The sequence below is a fragment of the Melozone crissalis genome, unplaced genomic scaffold (assembly GCF_028551555.1).
Source record: "Melozone crissalis strain CALT ecotype California unplaced genomic scaffold, PUWL_Pcris_2 ptg000007l_1, whole genome shotgun sequence".
Lineage (NCBI taxonomy): Eukaryota > Metazoa > Chordata > Aves > Passeriformes > Passerellidae > Melozone > Melozone crissalis.
This window is the reverse complement of record NW_026535785.1, coordinates 10,659,923-10,680,318: the sequence shown is the minus strand read 5'-3', so window position 1 is coordinate 10,680,318 and position 20,396 is coordinate 10,659,923. Positions and strand designations below refer to the sequence as shown.

The window sequence follows — 20,396 nt, the reverse complement described above, 5'->3', positions numbered from 1 at the left end:
AAGTGGAATTGCTATAGTGGCTACAGTACCTGAAAGCAATGAATAACTAATTGAAATTTCTTATAAGTCGAGATCATGCTGTACTCTGATGAGACTGCATTAAACAGTCCACATGTCCTTGCCTTTTGAGGGGCTAAAAACTCAACCCAGATTTAATGGCATCAGTTCTTGTCATCTGCATTACTGTTTAAAATGTGTGTGTCATGCATCTGCATAAACACACGTGGAGTTGAAAGTATGAACTTTTACTGAGTCCTTGGACAAAGTATTTGCCTCATGAAAAGAAATGCTGTGGTCTCACTTCTTTCTTTAGCTGTAAATAAGACTGACCATTGAACTATTCAATTATGCTGATGTAAAACTGATAGAAATGTTTGAAGATAAATCAGTTAGATTGAGGCAGTGTAGAACAAGCATGAAATTTGGACTATGCATCTCTTCCCTTCTAGGAAATGTAAATCTGAAATATGATTATATATTACCTGCAAAATGATCACATTTCAGAGTAGTTTTTCTGAAGAAATTAGACCCTTTCAATGCAAATAAAAGGTATAATGGAAAATATTAAACAGAGATTCATATTCGTAAAATATTATGTGATAAATTCTCAGAAATACCTTAGACTGGTATATTTGAATTTATGATTGGCCAGTTGCTGTAAACATCCTTTGCATCATGCTATGCACCAAAACCCTGGCTGTGAGTAGCTCTGATAGACACTGAGGTGTCACTGCACTCATTCTCACCAGAAGAGATTGTGGATAAGTGGAAACATTATAAATTATTTAAAATAAGCTAAAGAAGTCCTTTTTCAGAAAGTATAGTGTGCATAGGATTTTTATTTTCTTTCCTCACTAGTTCAGGTGCTGATTTCTCATGCATTGAGAGCATGTTATTGTGACACCAGAAGGGGTTTGGTGTTTGGATAGAGCAGTGATGGGGGCATAGAAAGTAGTTAAATATGCCCTAGAAAGAGATGAGCTTACAGGTAAATACTATCTACTGGAGCAGTTTATATGCTTTAACTACAACATTTGGTATATTTAAAGTTAGGTGTACAGGTTTTAAGGAATCCCTTAAATGAAACTCAGTTAAATACTTTGGAGAAAAAGTAAGAAAGCAAGAAAGCTGTCTTGGAAATAGAAAAAATTATTTTAAAAAGGCATAGACATATATAAAGCTGTTGCTTCACTTCAGCTTTGCAGAGAATTAGAGCAAATTGTGTGTGTTACTTCAGTTATTTTAGCCTTTGTCAGAGAAATGCCCTTTTTATATCCATAGTAATTATGAAATAAGAGGAATTATTTCATAAATTATGTCTGTGCTTATGTGAATGCTCAAAATTACTAATTTTCAGAAATAAATTTTTTAATAACCAAAATTAAAAGCTGTCCTGATTTTATACTGTTTCAGAATAAAACTGAAATAAGTTCCCTTTTTTGTATATAATTAGAACTTTAAATTAATTGTATAAGGCTTTAAATAAAAGAATTTATAGGAATGTGAAAAACTGCATTTCCTTTCAGGTGACAGCTTTAACTATTACAGATAAAACATTTATAAACTCCATAAGTAACATTAATGACATTTCCATATAGGTTCAGGAAATCAGAACTCACAGCTGGTTTATCTTTAGAGGTACATCCAGTGAACTCTTTAAAGTGCAGACTGCTTTAAAGAACAGAAAGCCAAACAATCAAACATAACTAACATCCTCTAATCAGTTACTGATATGGAGCTATGGTTTATTCTTTACAGCTCAGAACACTGAAACACCATAAAGTTAAATGAGATGCCCCAGATCATATTCAAATCGGGGGACAGAGTCAGAAGTTACACAGAAAGTCCATAAAAGGATGTCTGTGCTCTCACCATTTTTCAGTATTCATTTCTTTCTTACAAATAAACCCCCAAAACTTATAAAATAAACCACATCCATTTATTCATTCTTTGTGCCTAAATTTGTAGAATTCTACTGGGACAATTATTGTGAAAATACCATCTTTTTACCATGACCAACATAGGAAGAACTTCAAAGGGCTTTTCATAGATTGATGACAAACAAAATATCTTCAAAGGGCTTTTGGTAAATACAGAAAAACCTCATTATTTGCTATGGGATGTAATAAAGAGAATCTAAAGCCAAATATTGGTGTGGAAGAGCTGGTTACAACCTAGAGATTCCCCCCTCTTTTCCATATCACCTTCACTTATGAGGCTCTGGCAGTCTGCAAGTTTGCAGTAAGCAGTTGATGCAGTGAAATGGTCACCAGCAGTGACCATTCTATTGACCATTCAATCATCTTCTAATGCAGCTGATTACTCAATCATAATAAAGGAAAGAAGGAATAATATAAAAGAAAACTGCGCTGGGTTCTAATACATTTTATATTATATGTGTAATTTGTCTTCTATAGCGAGCTAATTATATTTTAATAAGTCAAACTGCTTCTTGCTCTTGTGGGAATATGAGAGAGGATTCAGTACAGGGAAAACACACAGAGTTTGTAATTCAGCCACATATTGAAAGCATGGGTTTAGTCTGTACTGTAAAGACAATGCTTTGAAGTGTTTGGCATGTTATTTACAGGTTATTTCCAAGAACACTTCCTCCCTGGTTTCTGTGCCAAAGTTATGCTCCTCTTTAGCTGACATAAGTCCTGACATGGACTCTGAGTTTAGGCTGTCTTCATGTTTAGAGAACTTGTAATTATCAATGTGATTATAATGCTCCAGCAGACAGCAGTGAGCGTGCCATGGTGCTGCAGGTGAATCTCAGGCACTTCCTCTGTGTAACTTCATCTAAAGAGTCTGACCACCAGGTCAGAGCCTCCTGAAAAACTGTTTTTCCATCAGTCCCTTGGCAAGGGCAGAAGGTTACTGGGATAATCAAGTTGGTCTTGTGGGTAGCCAGGGAGGCTTTCTGGCTTCCCAGGTGACCTTGGGGCTGTAATGTGCCATAAAGGACTGGCTTTCTCCATTAATAGTTTGCTTGTGAGAGCTGGAAAGGCAACTTGTAATAGAGCTGCTTTTCCTGCTTCTTCCATAATGACATTCTGAACAAGCAAGATGATGTCCTTTGATCCAATGTGACCTTGTATTTTTGGTGATTCTCTGATATCTTTAGAGAAAATAGGTAAATGAAGATATAAACATGCTGCTTAGTTATATATTCATATATTTCTTTTTTTTCATACATTGCATCACAAAATGTAATATTAATTAAATTTATATGTGTGTACATACATTTTGGCCAATTCTCTTTTCAGTTAAACCAATGTATATTAAACATTAGACTTATACCTGTCTATAACAGTTGCAAGGGAATGGGGAATATGATGCTTCCTAAAAGGTTTTTTTCACCTGCATAAGGGTTTTTCTCTCCATGGTGGTGTTGGATTCAAAGGCTAAACTGATTCTTTTGGGGCTTTGAAAAGAGAACTCTTCTGTCTTCTTTCATTCTCCTGGAGTATCTTTCCCACTTAGAATGTATAATTTTATAGCAAGATCTATTACAAGGAGCTTTGAAAGTCTTGTTCAAAGTAAGCTCATGAAAGAATGGATATCTACAAGTTTGAGCATCGTTGTATTTGGGATTTGTATGTCAGTTGTTTTGACTTCTATCACAAGCTACTGTTCCTTTATGCCTGTGCTAGCTGTGTAAATGCATGATTTCCAAGCAGGAATCTTTTCTTGATTTGAAGATGTCAGAAATTAGGAATGTTCTTTTTCTTTAACAGTTTTTCCCAGCATGTGATTGACTCCACTGTAAAGAACAGGCATATTCAAATTTCTCTGGGTTCTTTTTTAAATTTCAGCCTCCACTGCTAGACAAGAGAGCTTTTCCATATAAGATACTTTCCTTCAATCTATTAGTTTTAAATCTGATAAGTGAAGCAAATTGAATAAATCACTGTCATGTGTTTTTCATCTGTCTCCACAGTCTCTTTTCTCTGTTTTCTTCAACCTACTTCTAAAAGGCTGTAAACAAGGCCATTCCTTATTATTCTCATTTTGTTTGTCCATCAATATTTGTTGTCCAGAAAAAGTGCACTGATTGTCATGCTTTATATATTCATGTTATCTGTCAAATGAGTGCTGTACCAGATTTTCTATTGCTTGATGATCTGCTGCAGAGCCTGTAGATCCCAGGAGCACTCCATCTCCCTTGCCATGATAGTAGCACTCCAACAGTCTAAAATTTCCAGAATTCAAATCAGCATTTTTGGGCCACAGAGTTCTTCAGTCTGATCCAAGTTAGTTGCCCAACATAAGCCAGACATCAACATCTCTAATTGCCAAAACCCTTCATGTTTGCATTCATTTCTTGGCATTATGATAGGCTGGAGTAATAGCATTTCAGCAGAGAAAAAGGTGAGCACATTGTAGAGTAGATTGATGTGATCACAATATTATTGGAAAGAGCAAACAGTGTAGGAGGGAGATTGGGCCAGTTGCATACTCAGGGAAGCAATGTTTCTTGTAACAGGAAGAGAAAAAATTTCATCAGCAGTTCATCATAAGGAAGCTCAGCTGGCAACCTATAAGCTAGGAAAAATGGAGTCTTAAATACAACATTCCTAGACAAAATAAAACATATAGAAGGCCGAAATCATCCACTTTTCATAAAGTGTAAATAACTGTTCTTTAGCAGACACAGAACAAAGAAAGACAAAACAGTAGGTCTCTTGTGAGAGTAGTGAAATGGATACTTTCTGTGATACGTATCTTGATTTTTCATGAATTTGCACAAGATATGGAGGGATGGACACTAAATGGCACCCAACAACAAAAGATTTCTGTTTCCTTGGCATCAAAAAATTACACAATTGTCTGCAGAATTGGAACCTGACAGTGTAATGTAAGTCACTTGACAGAAACCCCTGGGAGGTTCCTCTGGTAGGTTACTGAAGTCCAGCATCATTCAGCTAACATGCCCATGAATTTTTGTCCATGAGTTCGAATGTTCAGTGCAGCACAGGGACTGGAGACTACATGCAGAGAGAGGCATTGGGGTAGGGATAGGATGGCTGCATTGGGTCCTTAAGAGAGGTTGCAGATAATCCTGTATATGTGCATGGCAGCAGTGCAGAGATCACCTCCCAGCCCCTGCACAGTGGAGCTTTTCAACCTATGCTGAACCCAAAATATATTTGAAATTTCCACTGAACTAAATGAGATTTGCATGTGTGACTATGCATTTTGCTGCGAACTGAGAGAAGATAGAATCAGGTCTTTAATTAACTAATATAAGAAGTCTTTGAAATTCTGATGTAGTGTTTTAGGAGGAATTATATGATGAAATAACATGAGTAGCCTTGCAGGTCAATCAGCACAGCAGATGTTGGCCTCTCTTCTTAGCAAACTTTGGGTTTTGTTGCCATTTTGTGGTAAAGAATAAGTCAAGGGAAAGGACATAAATGAATTTGAATTGTGCCTTTCAAATACTAACAGAATAACCCATCTGAACTACTCATAAGGCATTAGCAGCATATACTTTATTATGATTGGACTGTTCCCTGTGGCAATAACTTCAAGAAGAGTTTCAGGAGTAGTTGTATTATCTATTGAGAAGCAATTTTTTACTTTCTGTGCAGGCAAGATAGTTTTATGAATAACTCTGAAGTTTATTCTGAAGGCCATTTCAGTCGCCCATAGATCTTAGGATTTTTGTTACCTCCTTTTGTTTCAAATTCACAGCATAAGAAAGAAAAAGAATGACATAAATTGGATGTTAGAAGAGTTCTGAAGATAGACATCAGAAGAATTCAAGAGTAAGAGAAGAACTCAGCATTATTTGTTATTTTCCATCCTAAAGTATAAAAGAGAACAAAGCATCAAAAGCATCAGTAGTGATAGAGAGAGCTCAAAGCCAGGACTATATATCATAGCATATAAAACAAGTGAGTTGGCACCACCAGAAGGTCTAAAGTCTTAGTCTGTGGTTTAAAGTCATTGATATTGCAGTCAGAAAGATCTTTCAACTGCAGAAGTAAGATGAAGAGCTGTATGCATTTGTTGCAACAGACATTTTAGGTTTTGCCTGCTAGTAGCATTTTGGAGCTCACTAGGGTGAGGAAGTGTTCATGGTGCTGAGAGAATTCAAGGCCACTGATAGAATGTTATGGATCAGAATCTTTCACTTTTTGTAAGTACATCTGAAAATAATGGCTGCGAATGCAGGCCAGCATCAGATGCATGTACTTTGTCTTGTGTTTAAATTGATTGAATGCAATCATATTCCATAAACCAAAGCATATTCTAGTACTTAAATCATCATCCAGTCTATACTGGAATTTTAGTTGGTCTTAAAAAATATTGCAGAATTACCTTGATTCAAAAATTTTGAAGTACAGTGATGCTGAACTTGAAAGTAAGTAAAGAAATATATTTCTTAACTTCGTATTTGGGCAATGATAATTATTTACAAGTGAAAGTAGAAAAGGATATTTCAAATCTCTATATAATGTTTCCAGTTATTTGAAATCCAAAGGGTAATAGAAAAAATTCTGATGTCTTGCTTGGTAGTCAGAAAGATTTACTCCACTTGTAGAGAAGCAGCTTGTTGAGCATATTGTTGCCATATTATTTTTATTTGTGGGTGGACATACTGCAGCATTTCCTGGGATATCAAGTCTATTTGTCTGCCAGCACTGGAATTTCTTTTTTGGTAGCATATTTTTATAGTGATTTATCCACAAAATATCACTGAATAAAGCAGCGGCCATGGAGAAATTCTGCAGTGGTTGAAATGTGATTAGTTACATGAGGCTTTCTTTTTGTATTCCTAAACTCCTAACTCTTCTTAGACCTTTGTGCCTTTCTTGTATCTGTTTTCTCATTTCCTTATTATTTGTTCCCTCCTGCATCCATTTCACCTCATGTTGACCTTAAAGAAACTGTGTTTTAGCCCACAGGATTGCATTGCTCTTACAGTAGGAGTTCCAATATATGTTATAAACATTCTGGTTGCAGGCTACAGCCAAGGTGCACAACACAGGGAAGACAATGTCTTTCTGCAGCACAATAAACCTTTAGTTTTGTTTGTTTCTTTGTTTCCTAAGCCTCTTAGGAGTTCAAGGCCATAGCTCTTGATAGAAGATGTGGCATAAGCTCCTCTTATATGTGTGTGAGTATATATATGTGTGTGAATATATATATATATATATATATATATATGTGTGTGTGTGTGTGTGTGTGTGTATAAAGAGAGAGATGCCTTTATGTACATACTTTATGCCCCAGGTTATAGTGATAAACAAGATTTTAATTTCAGTCTTGAAGGAGTCTTGGAGTTGTTTGGTGCTTATTATCCATCTATCATAGCTTGCTTTTGGCTACTGAAATGTGCAAATTCACTGAAATGGAGCAAAGCAGGCGAGTGGTGCATCTTAGGAAGAGTCTGAGAGGATCCAGGTGGTTTCTGGGGCAGGATCTCCATTTGGTGTCACCCTCCCCTGTGAGCCATACAGCACAAAGGACTGTTCAGTGTAAAATCACACATGGAGTCCTTGCACAGTGGTTGCTATAAAACATCTAAGGTCTGCAGTTGCATTCAGCTCCCAAGTGCTGGCCCTTGTGGGTCACCCTTGCTTTGGTCCTGATGGAAATTGGGGGATTTTGGGGGTGGGATGCATTTGCAGCCAGCAGGAGAGGTGCAGGAAGGATTACATGGCTTTGATGCTAACATACAGACCCTTTCTCTCCAGACTGATTTAAGGATCAAGCAAGGTGGTTGCTGTTAGTTGCATTCAGTCATGTTTCCTTTGATTTTACTTTCCTTATATAACAGGGATTTGTCATACAGCAGTTGATTTTTATTAACATGAAAAGGTGCCTTATGGAAAATCATACACTCAACAAGGAAAATGTTTTAGCTTTCTTGCAGAAGGGCAGAGCCTCCACATCCTGAAGTTCTTTGGAAAATGGGATTGCTTGTTTTAAATGAGGGATCATTAAATGGGAAGGCCATCCTCCTTCCATGTCATTTCAAAAGTTCCTATGTTTATATTTTTGCTTATCTGTATGACTTTAACATAGAAAGAATACAAAAGATAAAGTGAAAGATTAAATTATGTTGGAAGCATCATTAACTTCTCAGATGATATTCTTTTGGAAAATAGAGTGTCTTTCAAAGAAATGTGCCATGTGCATGGCTCAGCCCCAGATCTTCCAGCAGTCTGATACTGGCAAGGGAGGGCATCTGCAGCCCCCTGGGAAGGGGGCTGTGGGGATTTCCTTTTCTCCTCTTTGTTGGTTTTTATTTCCATTTCCTTTTCCTCTCTTTTTTCAGTCATTTAACGCTGTTCTGCACAACAGAGGGGAGCATCTGGCCCCAAGTAAACACCCAATAAAATAAGTGGGGGAAATTCACAGCTCCCTTGGTGCTATTGCGTCTGTCTGTCTGGTTGTGGACTCAACAAGATAACCATGCATCAAATTACATTGTCCAGGCTATCTTCACTACCAGAAGTGCTTGAAACCTTATTTTAATAGAAGCTTAGATTCTGGAGAATACTATAAAATCTCTCCAAAGGCTCCAAATCAGCAATTCCATCTGTGTTTCTGCAAATGTAGAGGAACAATGCCCCAGCTGATTATGCAAACAGAATGAAAATAGTTATTTTAAAAGTGCATAAAATCGATACTTTGGGGAAAACAAGTCAGCTGTGTTTATACTCAGCATATAGCAGACATTTTGTTTCTTTGTCTGAAAAAAATCATAGGCAAGCAAGGATTGCAAGTGAAATAAAACAGCCTATCATACAGTGCAACAGAGGGGACTGGAACATCAGATGTCTCAGCAAAGGCTTAGAGAATTTTAGGTTCCTTCTGAGAGAATATAAATTATATTGAGGTTGATATATTTGTACGTTGTTTGAAGTCAAAGCCAAATATTCTTAACACGGTGGGAATAACTCCCTTCCCATTGCTGATCATGAAAAGTATGTAACTAAATCTATGTCTGTGGTGCTGAAAATTTCCTCCTAAATGCTGTCTCTTCTGGACTAATGGGATTTTTTGCAAGTATTGTTGTGAAGGGGTGTGCATATAAATATGTATATACGTGCTTCTCATACAGTCAGGATACATTCCTTGTATACATATTATTCTAAAAACAGGAGACAAAAGCATCTGAGAAACAGCACTGAAAGGGAACAATTTTTAGACCTATAAGTTAAATTGGATTAAACTTCATCTTTCAGCAAATGCCATGTTATTTATTCAGTGTTTCTCTGGGGGATTTCCCTACCCCCTACACTTTATAGCGAGCAGTGATGTTTCTTAATTAAAAAATCAAACAAACATGGAATTGAGGCTGCCCCACACAGACATTCTCCTGTGGGAATAGGAGGTGCACTGATTTTCTCACGGGCAGTTTCTGGGCCTGTTGGACACAAAGGAGGGGAAAAGCTGTGTCTGGGGAAGTCAAATTCACATCATGCATAGATGCCAGGACTGTTCTGTGCTCCTAGGTATTGCCCTTTACAGGGAAGAGCTGGTGGGCATGGTGAGGAAGGTCACTCATGATAAACTCATCACAAGTCAGGTAGATTTCTGTTTATTTATTACCCCACAGTAGAGATTACTGTCTTGGAGAAAGGAAATTCTTGTTTCCCCTTTTCTTTCATTCTCTCCACCCAGAGCTGGAATGTTTTGGAGATTTCAGGGCTTTACAATCCCCACTCTGTGGCTGAAACAAACCTTTATAATTTTCCTTGGTTTTTGACCTAAATATTTTAGGAAGACTGATGTACATTTTGACAGATTTTAATTAATATTGTGGAGGGAAAGTATTTTAAGTTCTTTACAGTTAAGACAAAGCAAAATGGGTTTTTTAAATGATTTTGAGTTTCATTTCTTTCTGCAAATGCATGTGAAGCACATTGGTGCACCACTTGAAAAGTCTTTTGGTTGGACTCCACCAGTGCTTTGGTTGCTTTTATTTCAACATCTGGAGGGTTTCTCTCATATTCACCTGGTTTACAATTTGAGTAATAATAGAAACTCTGACATTTTCAAGCTGAAGGAACTGCTGTTTCACCCTGTTTAGTGTCAGGTTCATTGATCCCTGCCCTGCTTTTCTGTGGAACAGCAAAATGCACTCTGCAGGCCAGCGTTAGAGATGGGTTCTGCTATAGATTCACTTTGTCAAAGTGCACACAAGGGTGGCTGTTTTCAGGCTATCCCACTTTGTCACCAGTGATGCCTCAGGATGTTCCAGCAGTGTCCTCATTTCCAATGGAATGGTTTATTTTGAAGGCAAAGCTCCTGAGTCAGTGACTGGAAACATTGGTTCTGTGGCAAGGGCCAAAAGCACCAGGGCCATGAGCCATTATCAGCCTTTGAAAGAAGCAGGCAGAGATCATCTGATGTGCCAGCAAATGTATTTGTTCTTGCATCTTTGTGCAGCTGATACTTTTTTTTCCTTAGATAAATATTTAACTGATATTGCCTTTATCCCTTTCCTAAAACTGGCATTCTCTTTTCAAGTTTCTTATCTGGAAACAAACTCTTTTTGTCCCTTCTCTAAATGCGGTCCTGGTCTCAGCCATTATTTATGGCTGGCCACACTGTAGTTACAGCACATGAAAGAACATCAGTGATGACTTATTGTAAATGGGACAGACTTCTTGGGAATGCACTGGGGATTAGATGTCCAAAAGAATGAAGCACTTCTCTCTTTCCATCTGGCCACTTCATTTCACTGCCTATTTGGGACCAGCACTTCTAAAATCTAGTTTGCAAAGTCAAATATTGATTTAATTTGGGGTTTTTTTATTCTTAAAAGGTAGAGTAAACCTGGGAAGGTTTTACTTGTGCAAAGTCACAGGAGGGGCAAGCAGGGAACAACTGAAAGAAACTATTTCTGTCAGTTGGCAATTTTCTGATTGGTTAATGAAAAAAACTAAGAAAATCTCTTCTCTAGATTGGATTCAATAACTGTCAAAATGTCAGTTTGGGCATGAAAAATTCAAATTTTGTTGGTGATATAGTTATATAAAAATGGTATTTCGGTGTATTCATATTTTCTCCATCCTCTGTTTTCTCAGAAAATAGTCTTTAGGATGCAAACTAAAAAGGTTAATATCAAATGAAGGATTTTTAATTATTACCTTCCTCATGTTTTACAGAGTTTAAACAAAGAGGTCAGAAAATATTCCACCCTAACCCTTTGTTATGATGGAGCATTAGTCAACCCATTTTCCAAACACCCTTCAAAACACCTTTGATGAAGTTCCAGCTGAAACACTGATTCTATATATGCTATTTTTTCTAAAATAAGCTAAATCAGAAGTCAATCTTTCAATATTTTTTGACTATAAGCAGGTTAAGTTCCAGCTCCTAATGTAGCTCTCATGTTTTGTATTAGTTCTCCAGAAAAAGCTCTGGGAGAGCACAGGACTGGTTTCCCTTGGATACAGGTGATCCAGGCTGGAGTGCTGTCTGTCTTGTGTGTGCTCTGGCAGCTAAGAGTGTCTTGAAATGACATGGGATTGTCCTAACACTGAGGTCAGAGTAACTACACGTCGTTTACACAATAATTTTCCATGTGGACTTCCATGTTTGAGGGATGAGTATGAAACAATCCAAACCTAAAGCAAATCTCTGTGTCCCAGGTACCTGTCCTAGTAGGATTTGTGTTCCACAGCAGAGCTTTGTGGTGTAACATTAATAATCCATATTTGATCAGACCCATATGTGCAAAGTCATTGTGAGTTTTAAGAGTGGAAGATGGTGTCTAAAGAAGTTGCTGCTGTTCCTCTTACTCAGAACAGCAGGCCCCCATGTTAGCAGAGCTGTGCCATTTTAAGGGATGTCAGTCTGGGTTTCAGGAGTGCATTTGCCTTAGTAATGTAATCCAAATGCCTTTTTTTTGCCTTGGACAATGTTTTAAAAGTTTCCCTGAAGTTTTGAATAACAGTAAAGTAACACCTTCATTCCAGCATGAATGGAGGGAGAGAATAGCTCCCCATATAAAACATAAAATTTCAGGAGTGCTGGAGTAAGCAGGTGTGGGTGAGTGTGAGCTTTTGTACCTGCAGGGCAAACATCCCATCCTCCCTTTCTGACCATGTCAGTGCATGGGGAAATCAGCCAGACCCATTTTCCTCATCTTACCCTATGAATGTCCATGTCATCTCCATTGGTTTTTGAACTGCTGGGCACAGGTAACTGAATTAGCACCATCTCAGAAACAGGGCTGTTGTCATCCTCTCCTCACTCCTAGCATGCCTGTGCAGTCCGAGCCACTGATTGACCCCAATTGATCTGATTTGACTGCACTCCTGTGGAGTAGACAAACAGTGCAAGGGAATCCAGGGACTCTAATTCACAGTACCTTATTTGGGTTCCTAGGTAATAATTCTTATTTGCATTAATCACTTGCATTAATCACACAGAACCCGAGGCTGCCTCTTGCCTTCTCTGCATTCCTGTTCCTGACAATGGAACAAAAAGGTATCTGCTCTGGAGAAAGGGTGGTTTAAGTGTATTGACACTTGATGCTTAGTAGTTGCAAAACTTAACTGTTAGAAAAAAGACATTTTTTCAAATCAATGACTCACGCATTACTGTAAAATATATCGATTAAAAACAAAGCATAATTTTAGTCAGTAGAGTGATGCAATACTGAAATAAATTTATCTCTTGACTTTTGCATTAACCTTTTATTGACTGCTTGCATACTTATAATTAACACACACTTTAGCTAGCTTGGTTAATTTTAGCATTGTGGTCAGTGTCCTCTAATGTAGATGACACCCTGATCATCAAAAATCAGTGCAGCCCAGGGAACCATGACCAGGCAAGTGTCTGTCTCAGTGGATGCACTCTTGCCCAGGGAGATACCAGCCACCTTCCAGGGAGAGCATCATCTGCTGTTATGCAAATAGTCAAACAGTCATACAAATGCTTGTCATCACTTAGTTGAACATATTAATAAATATTATTAAATATTAATGAGTAAAGTCCGTTTCTAAAAAACAGACAAAAAGGTTATGAAAAATCTGAGAACTTTAGAGGGCAGAACTAGTGAGAACATGCTCTTCAACAGTAACTAAAAATGGGCTTTTGAAATTGAAACTGTCACAAGTCTTGGTTGTTTCAGTAAGAAAGTAGGGACCATGGAGTTTTGTGCATTCTATAAACAAACAATTCTTTCTATAATATGTTATTGAACACCTACTGTCAAAGTGTTGCAGCTAAATTGCTCTGAAATATATCACAGCAGTTTTCCTGTTCTCCTGCTGCAGATAAAGTATTGAAGGAATCTATTCTGTATTTCAAAGTTTGTGTGATTTCCACTCTTTACATAATTCTTACATATAATATGCAGAGGTTGGTTCTATTTTCTTTTGGAGTTTTGACTCGAGTAACTCAAATAACAGTTTTAAATTGACATGGAATATTTTCATTAACTTACAATATTGTAACTCTTTATACTTTCCCACTACCACCATAGCTCAATGTTTCCAGCCTTTTTTTTGTTTTTTTAATCAGGAGTTATGGTTGCTAACTCATTTTAACTGTCAGATACAAAGAATTTTAAATCATTCTGTGCAATCATTTAGATGCATTTGATTGTTCTGCTACAGTTTAAAATGTTGCTCTGCTTTTGGCAAGATCTTCAGCTCTGTTCCACTGCTACAAATTAAAGACCATTGTAGGAACAATTTCTCCTGTAGAATTTTTTTATTAATCAGAAATATACTTATCTAGAAAGGTCTGGGTTTTGCACCCTAGTTCTGAGTAAGAAAGGACATTTTTAACCATGTTCCAGATTGTGGGAGCAGTTCAGGTGGATTTGTTATTGAACTGCAGGTGCAGTGGTGACTGCCTAGAACCAGCCCCATAGCTTTGAACATGAAAAACTTAAGCTGTCTTTGATGTCAGCAGATCTGGCACAGGGGTTGTAATTTTGGTCAAAATAGATGATTGACAAATTATAAGAATGTGTCATTCCCTGCTGTTCCTGCTAGTGTGGAGCAAAGCTGTAGAAGTCCAGCAGAAGGAGGAAAGCCCCATGGCATCACTGAACTTGGAGTGCTGAGGCTCTGCTTTCCCTTTTTTGTGTTTTTACAGCACATTGATGCATTTCTGTCACCAGACTGGCACAGCAAGTGTGAGGACCTGACACACTCCCATTCCTCTACTCCCTCCCATGGAATGTGCTATGGCTAAACCTTCCCCATTGCCTGATCTGCTGGAAGCTCAGGCCTGTGCTGGGTTGTGGGGAGACCTCTCAGCAAAGGCTCTGCTGGTAACAAATATAGAAAAGGGAAAGCAGCCAGCAGGGGCTCTTGGGCTGTCCAGGCACAGCATCACCATGACTGCCACCACATTTACAGCAACACAAACACCCACATGGGAGGGAGAAGCTGGTCAATCTGTGTAAGAGAGCAAGGAAAAAAAGACATGAAAGGTAAAAAGAGGACTCTGAAATTCTGAGGAAGCTAAAGGCTGATATATCTTTTCTCTCAGTGAAAACTTTTAATAGATGTGGGAGAGAGAAAATGTTTATCATTATTGTTATTAGCTGAGTTTTGCAGATCACATAACATGCCTGCAGTATTTACTGGCTGAGCTTTGTGATTTGTCATCTGCAATAATCATTACATGGTTAATTTATCCACTTTAAGAGGGAAATGCTTAAACTGGAGTGTCTTATACTACCCACCAAACTGAGTGTATTATTTTGTGCCAAGACAGAAAATAAAGCAAGCTTTTAAAAGCCTTATACAGTTATGCTGTAATTAGTTTCAGCTTCCCCTGCATATTAATTTTCTCCTGTTCCTTTATATAATTTGGAAAATGTCTTCAGAACATGATGGCACAATCAGTTAAGTACCTCTCAGAACTCACACACTAAACTGCATTTGCTATAACAACTATTATAAAGCAGCCAGCAAAACAAATCCTCTGTTATTCTGTACAGTGCAGCTTATCAATGCAAACAGTTTAATATTTATGCTAAGAGGATTGTCACAAGTAGCTTCTGTTCCTTTAATTCTTGTTTTAAATAAATAATGAGAACATTTAAACACATTACTCTTCCCAGGGCCCTGAGGTCGGCTAATCTTATTATTTATGAAGTGATGTGCTACATAATAGTACTTAGTGCATGTTAACAGATGCTATTATCAGGGGCTGATGTGGAGAGCTGAAGATATATTGGAATGCTCTGTGTTAATACTGTCCTTGCAGTGTAATGTACGATGGATTGAGTGCCCAGGATGCTGGTGCAGCAATTAACCACCCACCAACATGGGTGTAAAGCTGAAGGATGTTTTCTCATGGGCATTACACTGCTATTAATAATCCCCAGGAGAAGAAGACATCTTTCATTTGGCAACAGTCTCTTCCAGAAGGTCAATGGTGTGGACAAGGAAGTTGAGAGTGTCAGTGTTGTTAGAGTTCATTCTACTGAGGTGAAAGGTGGATATATGTTTAAAACAGCTTTAAAGTTCTTACAAAAATTACATGCTTTATAAAAGACAAATTTTAAAAAATGTCATATAAGAGATAAAAGTGCATTTCTGCAATTTGGTTGTTATCTCTTTAAAGACCTAGATAGACCTGCAGTATGTACCAAAATTAGGGTAATTCTCAGCATTTTGCTTTTTTTTCCCATTGTAAATATTAACTAATTAATCAGTAATGTGCAAATTATTTGAGGGGAAGGGAATAAAGGGGGGAAGAAATCCTCCTTGAGCTGTGACAGTGTTTTTGATGTGGCATGTATTAGTCTAATCTTTAAAGATGTGATGGTTGTCACTTATAAAAACTTTCCTCTGCAGGCTGCAGTTCAGTTTAATATTATAATTAGACTTCACTAGTATTGATGAATAATCCATTTAATAAAAAACATTGTAATTTAAACATTTTCTCTGGGGACTAACATACACTAGCCTCTTAATTTAATTTTATTGAAGTTTTGCCCACCCATTCATCATTGGAAGTTGTTATTAACCTCCATTTCCATTTTTCTTTATAGAATTTTCTCTTTTTATATTGCCTTTTTCAGTGCTAAGCAGGTTGATACACTTGTAAATCTCCAGAATCTACAAAGCTAGTCTGGCTTCTTTAATGTTGTTTAATCTATCCCCCCTGACCTTAATGCAGTAAATTCAGTTTAATCTTTCTCAATAATCTAGTAATACATTGGAAACCAGCAAACATTTAAATCTGATAATGATTTAATCACATACTTTAAATAACAGCTGAGATAATGAAAAAATAATTCACCATATAAAGGAACACTAACTGAGTTTTCTCTGTGATTGGCTTTTTGAGAAATCCCTATAGAAAATACAAAGCCTACAACAGAAATCAACTTCACTGGAAATGTGCAATACATTTGGTGTCAGAAGATGTCGTATTTCTTTTTTTTATCATCTTTCTCTCTAAATTAATGCTCAAATGTATCCTTGCTGAGTATTCAGTTTCTTGATGCAGTTTTACTTAAGTGGTTTATCTGCTTACCTTTCTTTTCAGATGCCAGTCAGACGCAGCAGAGAGCTTGCCAGAGGACCAGAGACCAGAATGCCATCCTTTCTGGACAGATGATGATGAATGTAATATGCCTCTGCCATATGATCTAGAAGAAATAATTGCCTATCTACAAAATCTTGTTCAATGGATAGAATAACAAGCGACCTTCCAGCCTAGAATTATTGATGCTGGTCATCTGGGGAGAAGCTTTGTTATCATGAATCTTTTAAGCTTTATGATTTCTTGATTGTATGTGATTTTATGTGTCAATGCAGATTTTGCCAGTCTTTACACAGTAGCTTAGTTACTGTCTCATAATTAAAAGGACCAGCCCCCAAATTTAGAGAAGTGTGTGTTTTTTAAGACCTGAAGTCCAGAACACCAGCCTTAGTTCCCTTCTCCTCCACTCTAATTCCCATTGACCCTGCAGCCCAGGGGTGTCTGTGTATCACAGACTCACAGAATGTTGCAGGTTGGAAGGGACCACAGTGGGATCACCTGGTCCAACCCCCTGGTCAGGCAGAATTCCCCAGAGCACAGGCACAGGGCTGTGTCCAGACAGTTCTGGAATGTTCCCTGTGAGGGAGACTCCACAGCCTGCACAGAGCATTTTTCATTTTTTCAGATGAGGGATTCTGTAGGAGCATTCTAACACAGATCCCAAGACTTCCTTACTGTTTTGCCTCATGGCAACAGAGTACTGCTAAGAGAGATTTCTGATGTGAATCTGTACCTTCTGGTCTCCCTGGAATTCAGAATTCAGTTCCTAACCATTGCTTTGTTTCTGCATGTTGTGAATCCTACTCTGAGGTCATGTTTCCCAGTGCATTGCCAAAAGAAGTGATGGACCTAAATAAGACCTTCCATTTAGGTTGTTTGGTTCTCTGAGAAACTGGATTTAGATTGTGTGATATCGGGTATTTCAGCCTCATGTGAGATCTATGAGCACAAACCCAAAAACTATGAAAAAGGAAGCTGTTTGTGATGTTTTGTAGTAACATGCTATAAAAAGAACAATTCTGTGGGGGATCATACAGGGTGCTCCTGAATGAGATAGAAAATTTTGTCTTGGTAAATTGCTATTTTATCTGAACTGCTTGGGCTGGTGTCCAACTCTGCCAGAAAAAGCAGAAAATCATTGGGGTGAAAAAGCACTCAGGCTGTATTACCAAAGAAGTCAGTAAGGTTCAGAGTTTGACATTGCCACCAAGAAATGAATATGCCTCCTGTGTTGATGTGGTGTTTAAAGTCTCTGCTGAGGCTGACCTCACCCAGAACACTCCAGCTTCTGTACTGGCAAAGTGCTGTATGTGTGGATGAGGCTTGCGCTCCTGAAAATTGTGCTTTTGACGGTATAACATATGCCAGACCTCCCTGGAGCTAAGGAAGCTGTGCCAGTAAAAATTCAGTTTTAGTGGTATAAAACTGTGTCCACACCTACCAGCTTTTGCCAGGACAATTATATCAAGTAGAGGTTGTGCCTCATAAGACTTTATGTAAAGCTGTGCCAGCAAAAGTATAAATACCTGAATCAAGTGTTTCCAGCATAGTCCTGGGTTTCTGTGAAAACTTTCAGTTATCCTGTGGAATGTAAAGACTCTCTGAAGAATAAGTTATTACTTAAACTAGGTTTGATAATATCACCATGATCCACTCATTTATCTGTTGTCTCTTGTGCCATAGATTTCATAACATTTGGAAATACAGCTATGGGCCAGCTTTCTCTTCCCTGCACTAGTTAAAGCTGGCTTTACCAGTGGCATATTTGGATTAGTGCCACACTAAACACTGTTTGCTTTGGAGATTCCTCAGAGAAAAGCTAGCTGAAGATGTGGGAATTCTGCTTTTGAAAAGGCAGTTCTCAGAAACAGATACTGCTTTGGAAATGAATTCAGGCAAGCTAATGTTGTAACAGTGTTAGCACAATGTTTAGGGGGACTGTTTATTTATGCTGTTATGTTGTGATTACTTTGTGTTTAATTAAGCACTGCTAAAATCCATGGGGATCAGACTATTGAAAGAAATCTGACCACCACAAAGGAGAGAGAAGGCACATCAGTGATGTAGTTTGTAGCTGAAGTGGAGGCAAAGCTATTAAAAAATGATTGGCAAATAATTATTTCCAGCAGCAGTAAAAATAAAACCAAACCAAAACAATCCCAAACCTATTAGGAGACTGCTGGCAGTAATAACAGAACTTGTAGAATACACGATCCCAGCTCTTGCCTATGCTTGAAGGTTTAAGGTAGTGAATTAGCTGAACTAGTATTGGTCTCAGTGCAGTCAGATCCCACTTATCTGAGCCATGGTTAGCAATGATATGGACAAATTAATACCTTTGGAATAGGACTGCCAAAATCCCAATTATCAAGTGGTTTAGGGCTCTGTGTTGCATTCCAGTCTTGCATCATCTAAATCAGTATAACCTGATTGTTTTCAGTTGAAATGCAGAAGTATGACAAGATTTCATATCTCCAAAGCCCACAGGAGTTGATAGCAATAACATGAGTAAGGTGGTGGAACTATTTGAAGCACAGAGTAATGCCGAAGGGTACCCCAAAAGGAGAACACAGTTAAAGGTAAATATATATAAAAAAACCTGAAAGATCAACTATAAATTCTTGCTGTGTTTAGATTATGTGTTAGAAGCTGACAAATACTTTGAAGATTTCTTTATTTTATTCAAGTAGTTATAATTTAGCTTGTTTCAATGATTCTTTAGCAATCCATTTATATTCCAGCATTAGATAACCCATTTCCTTTTTGAAGGGGCTGGAAGACACAGCCTCTAATTAACGTTCTATGTACAGCAATTTTTTCCAAGCCTGGATGCTTTAGAAGCACGAGGACCAAGGTCAAGTTTTTTCAAGGAAGAGGTGAGAGCATAAATTAACTTCTGACATTAAATTCAGTGGCTCTTTTAAAATGGTGAAGTTCACGATTTTGCTTACATTTACTTTTCATCAGCCCGGGCTGAATTGAGGTAAAATAGTTCAGTTGCACGTGTGTGTCAGGCTAAATGGATTGCAGAAGATACAGATCTGTTTGCCTGTCTGCACTTGCCTTTAGACAATATTCATCAATTTTACAAAAGCTACTGACTAAACATGGAACCAGTACAAATGAAATGCTCAAGGCAAGGGCTTTCTTTTATAAATCTGATACAGAGTTGGTTTTACACTGATAGAAAGAAAATGTTGGCAGAAAATGAAAAACTTCTATTGTTTCTGTAATTTGGGGGATGAAAGATACAGACTGTTTTTAAGTATTTGATAGAAAACTGCTGTGTTATGCAGTGTAATTAGAGATGTTTTTATAATGCTTTGTTCACATCCATGTATATGAAAATATTTTATCCCATAGGTCTTTTCTTCTGTTGAAAAGGTTATGTAAATAAATAAAATTAATCTCAATACAGTAGATTTTAAAGGCATAATACTTATGTTCTAAGCTTTACAGCAGGTTCTGATTATTTAAAGGGTAAATAAGAATGCCATGAGTAATCACTGACTGAAAACTGTGCAGGATGGGTAACATGCACCATAACAAATATCCAGATCAGTTGTCTTATTATCATCTGAATATGGTTTTAGGTTCACTGGCAGTGGTACAAGATGCAATATAAAATTATGCTGGACTACTTAATGCAGAGGGGCAGATTCAGGGGTTCCATTCAAGTCATAGCATAGAAATAAAAATATTATTAAAATATTGTAGTGTGTTCAGAGCTGGCATTGCTCCTTTTCCAGTTCCAGCAGTGCTTTTCCATTAGTCCTGTGCCATGCAGTGGAGTTTGGGCTGTTGGATACTGAACCAGGCCAGGCTTAGGCTTGTGTCTAAGCTGGTCTGAGAGCAGGGCAAGGGAGATGAGGTGGGATGCACAGGAGACCCAAGGGATGTGA

The 20,396-nt window shown here is 37.7% G+C and overlaps 1 protein-coding gene across 1 annotated transcript in view; it reads left to right on the top strand.

Annotated features, from left to right (window-relative positions):
• The window catches only part of FTO (FTO alpha-ketoglutarate dependent dioxygenase), a 223,985-nt gene extending 205,632 nt beyond the window's left edge, over positions 1-18,353 (top strand). The window contains exon 9 of the mRNA XM_054296237.1: positions 16,498-18,353. Coding sequence (XP_054152212.1) covers positions 16,498-16,651 — 154 coding nt within the window. The 3' untranslated portion in view covers positions 16,652-18,353. The remainder of the gene's footprint in view (positions 1-16,497) is intronic.
• Positions 18,354-20,396: the final 2,043 nt, after the last annotated feature.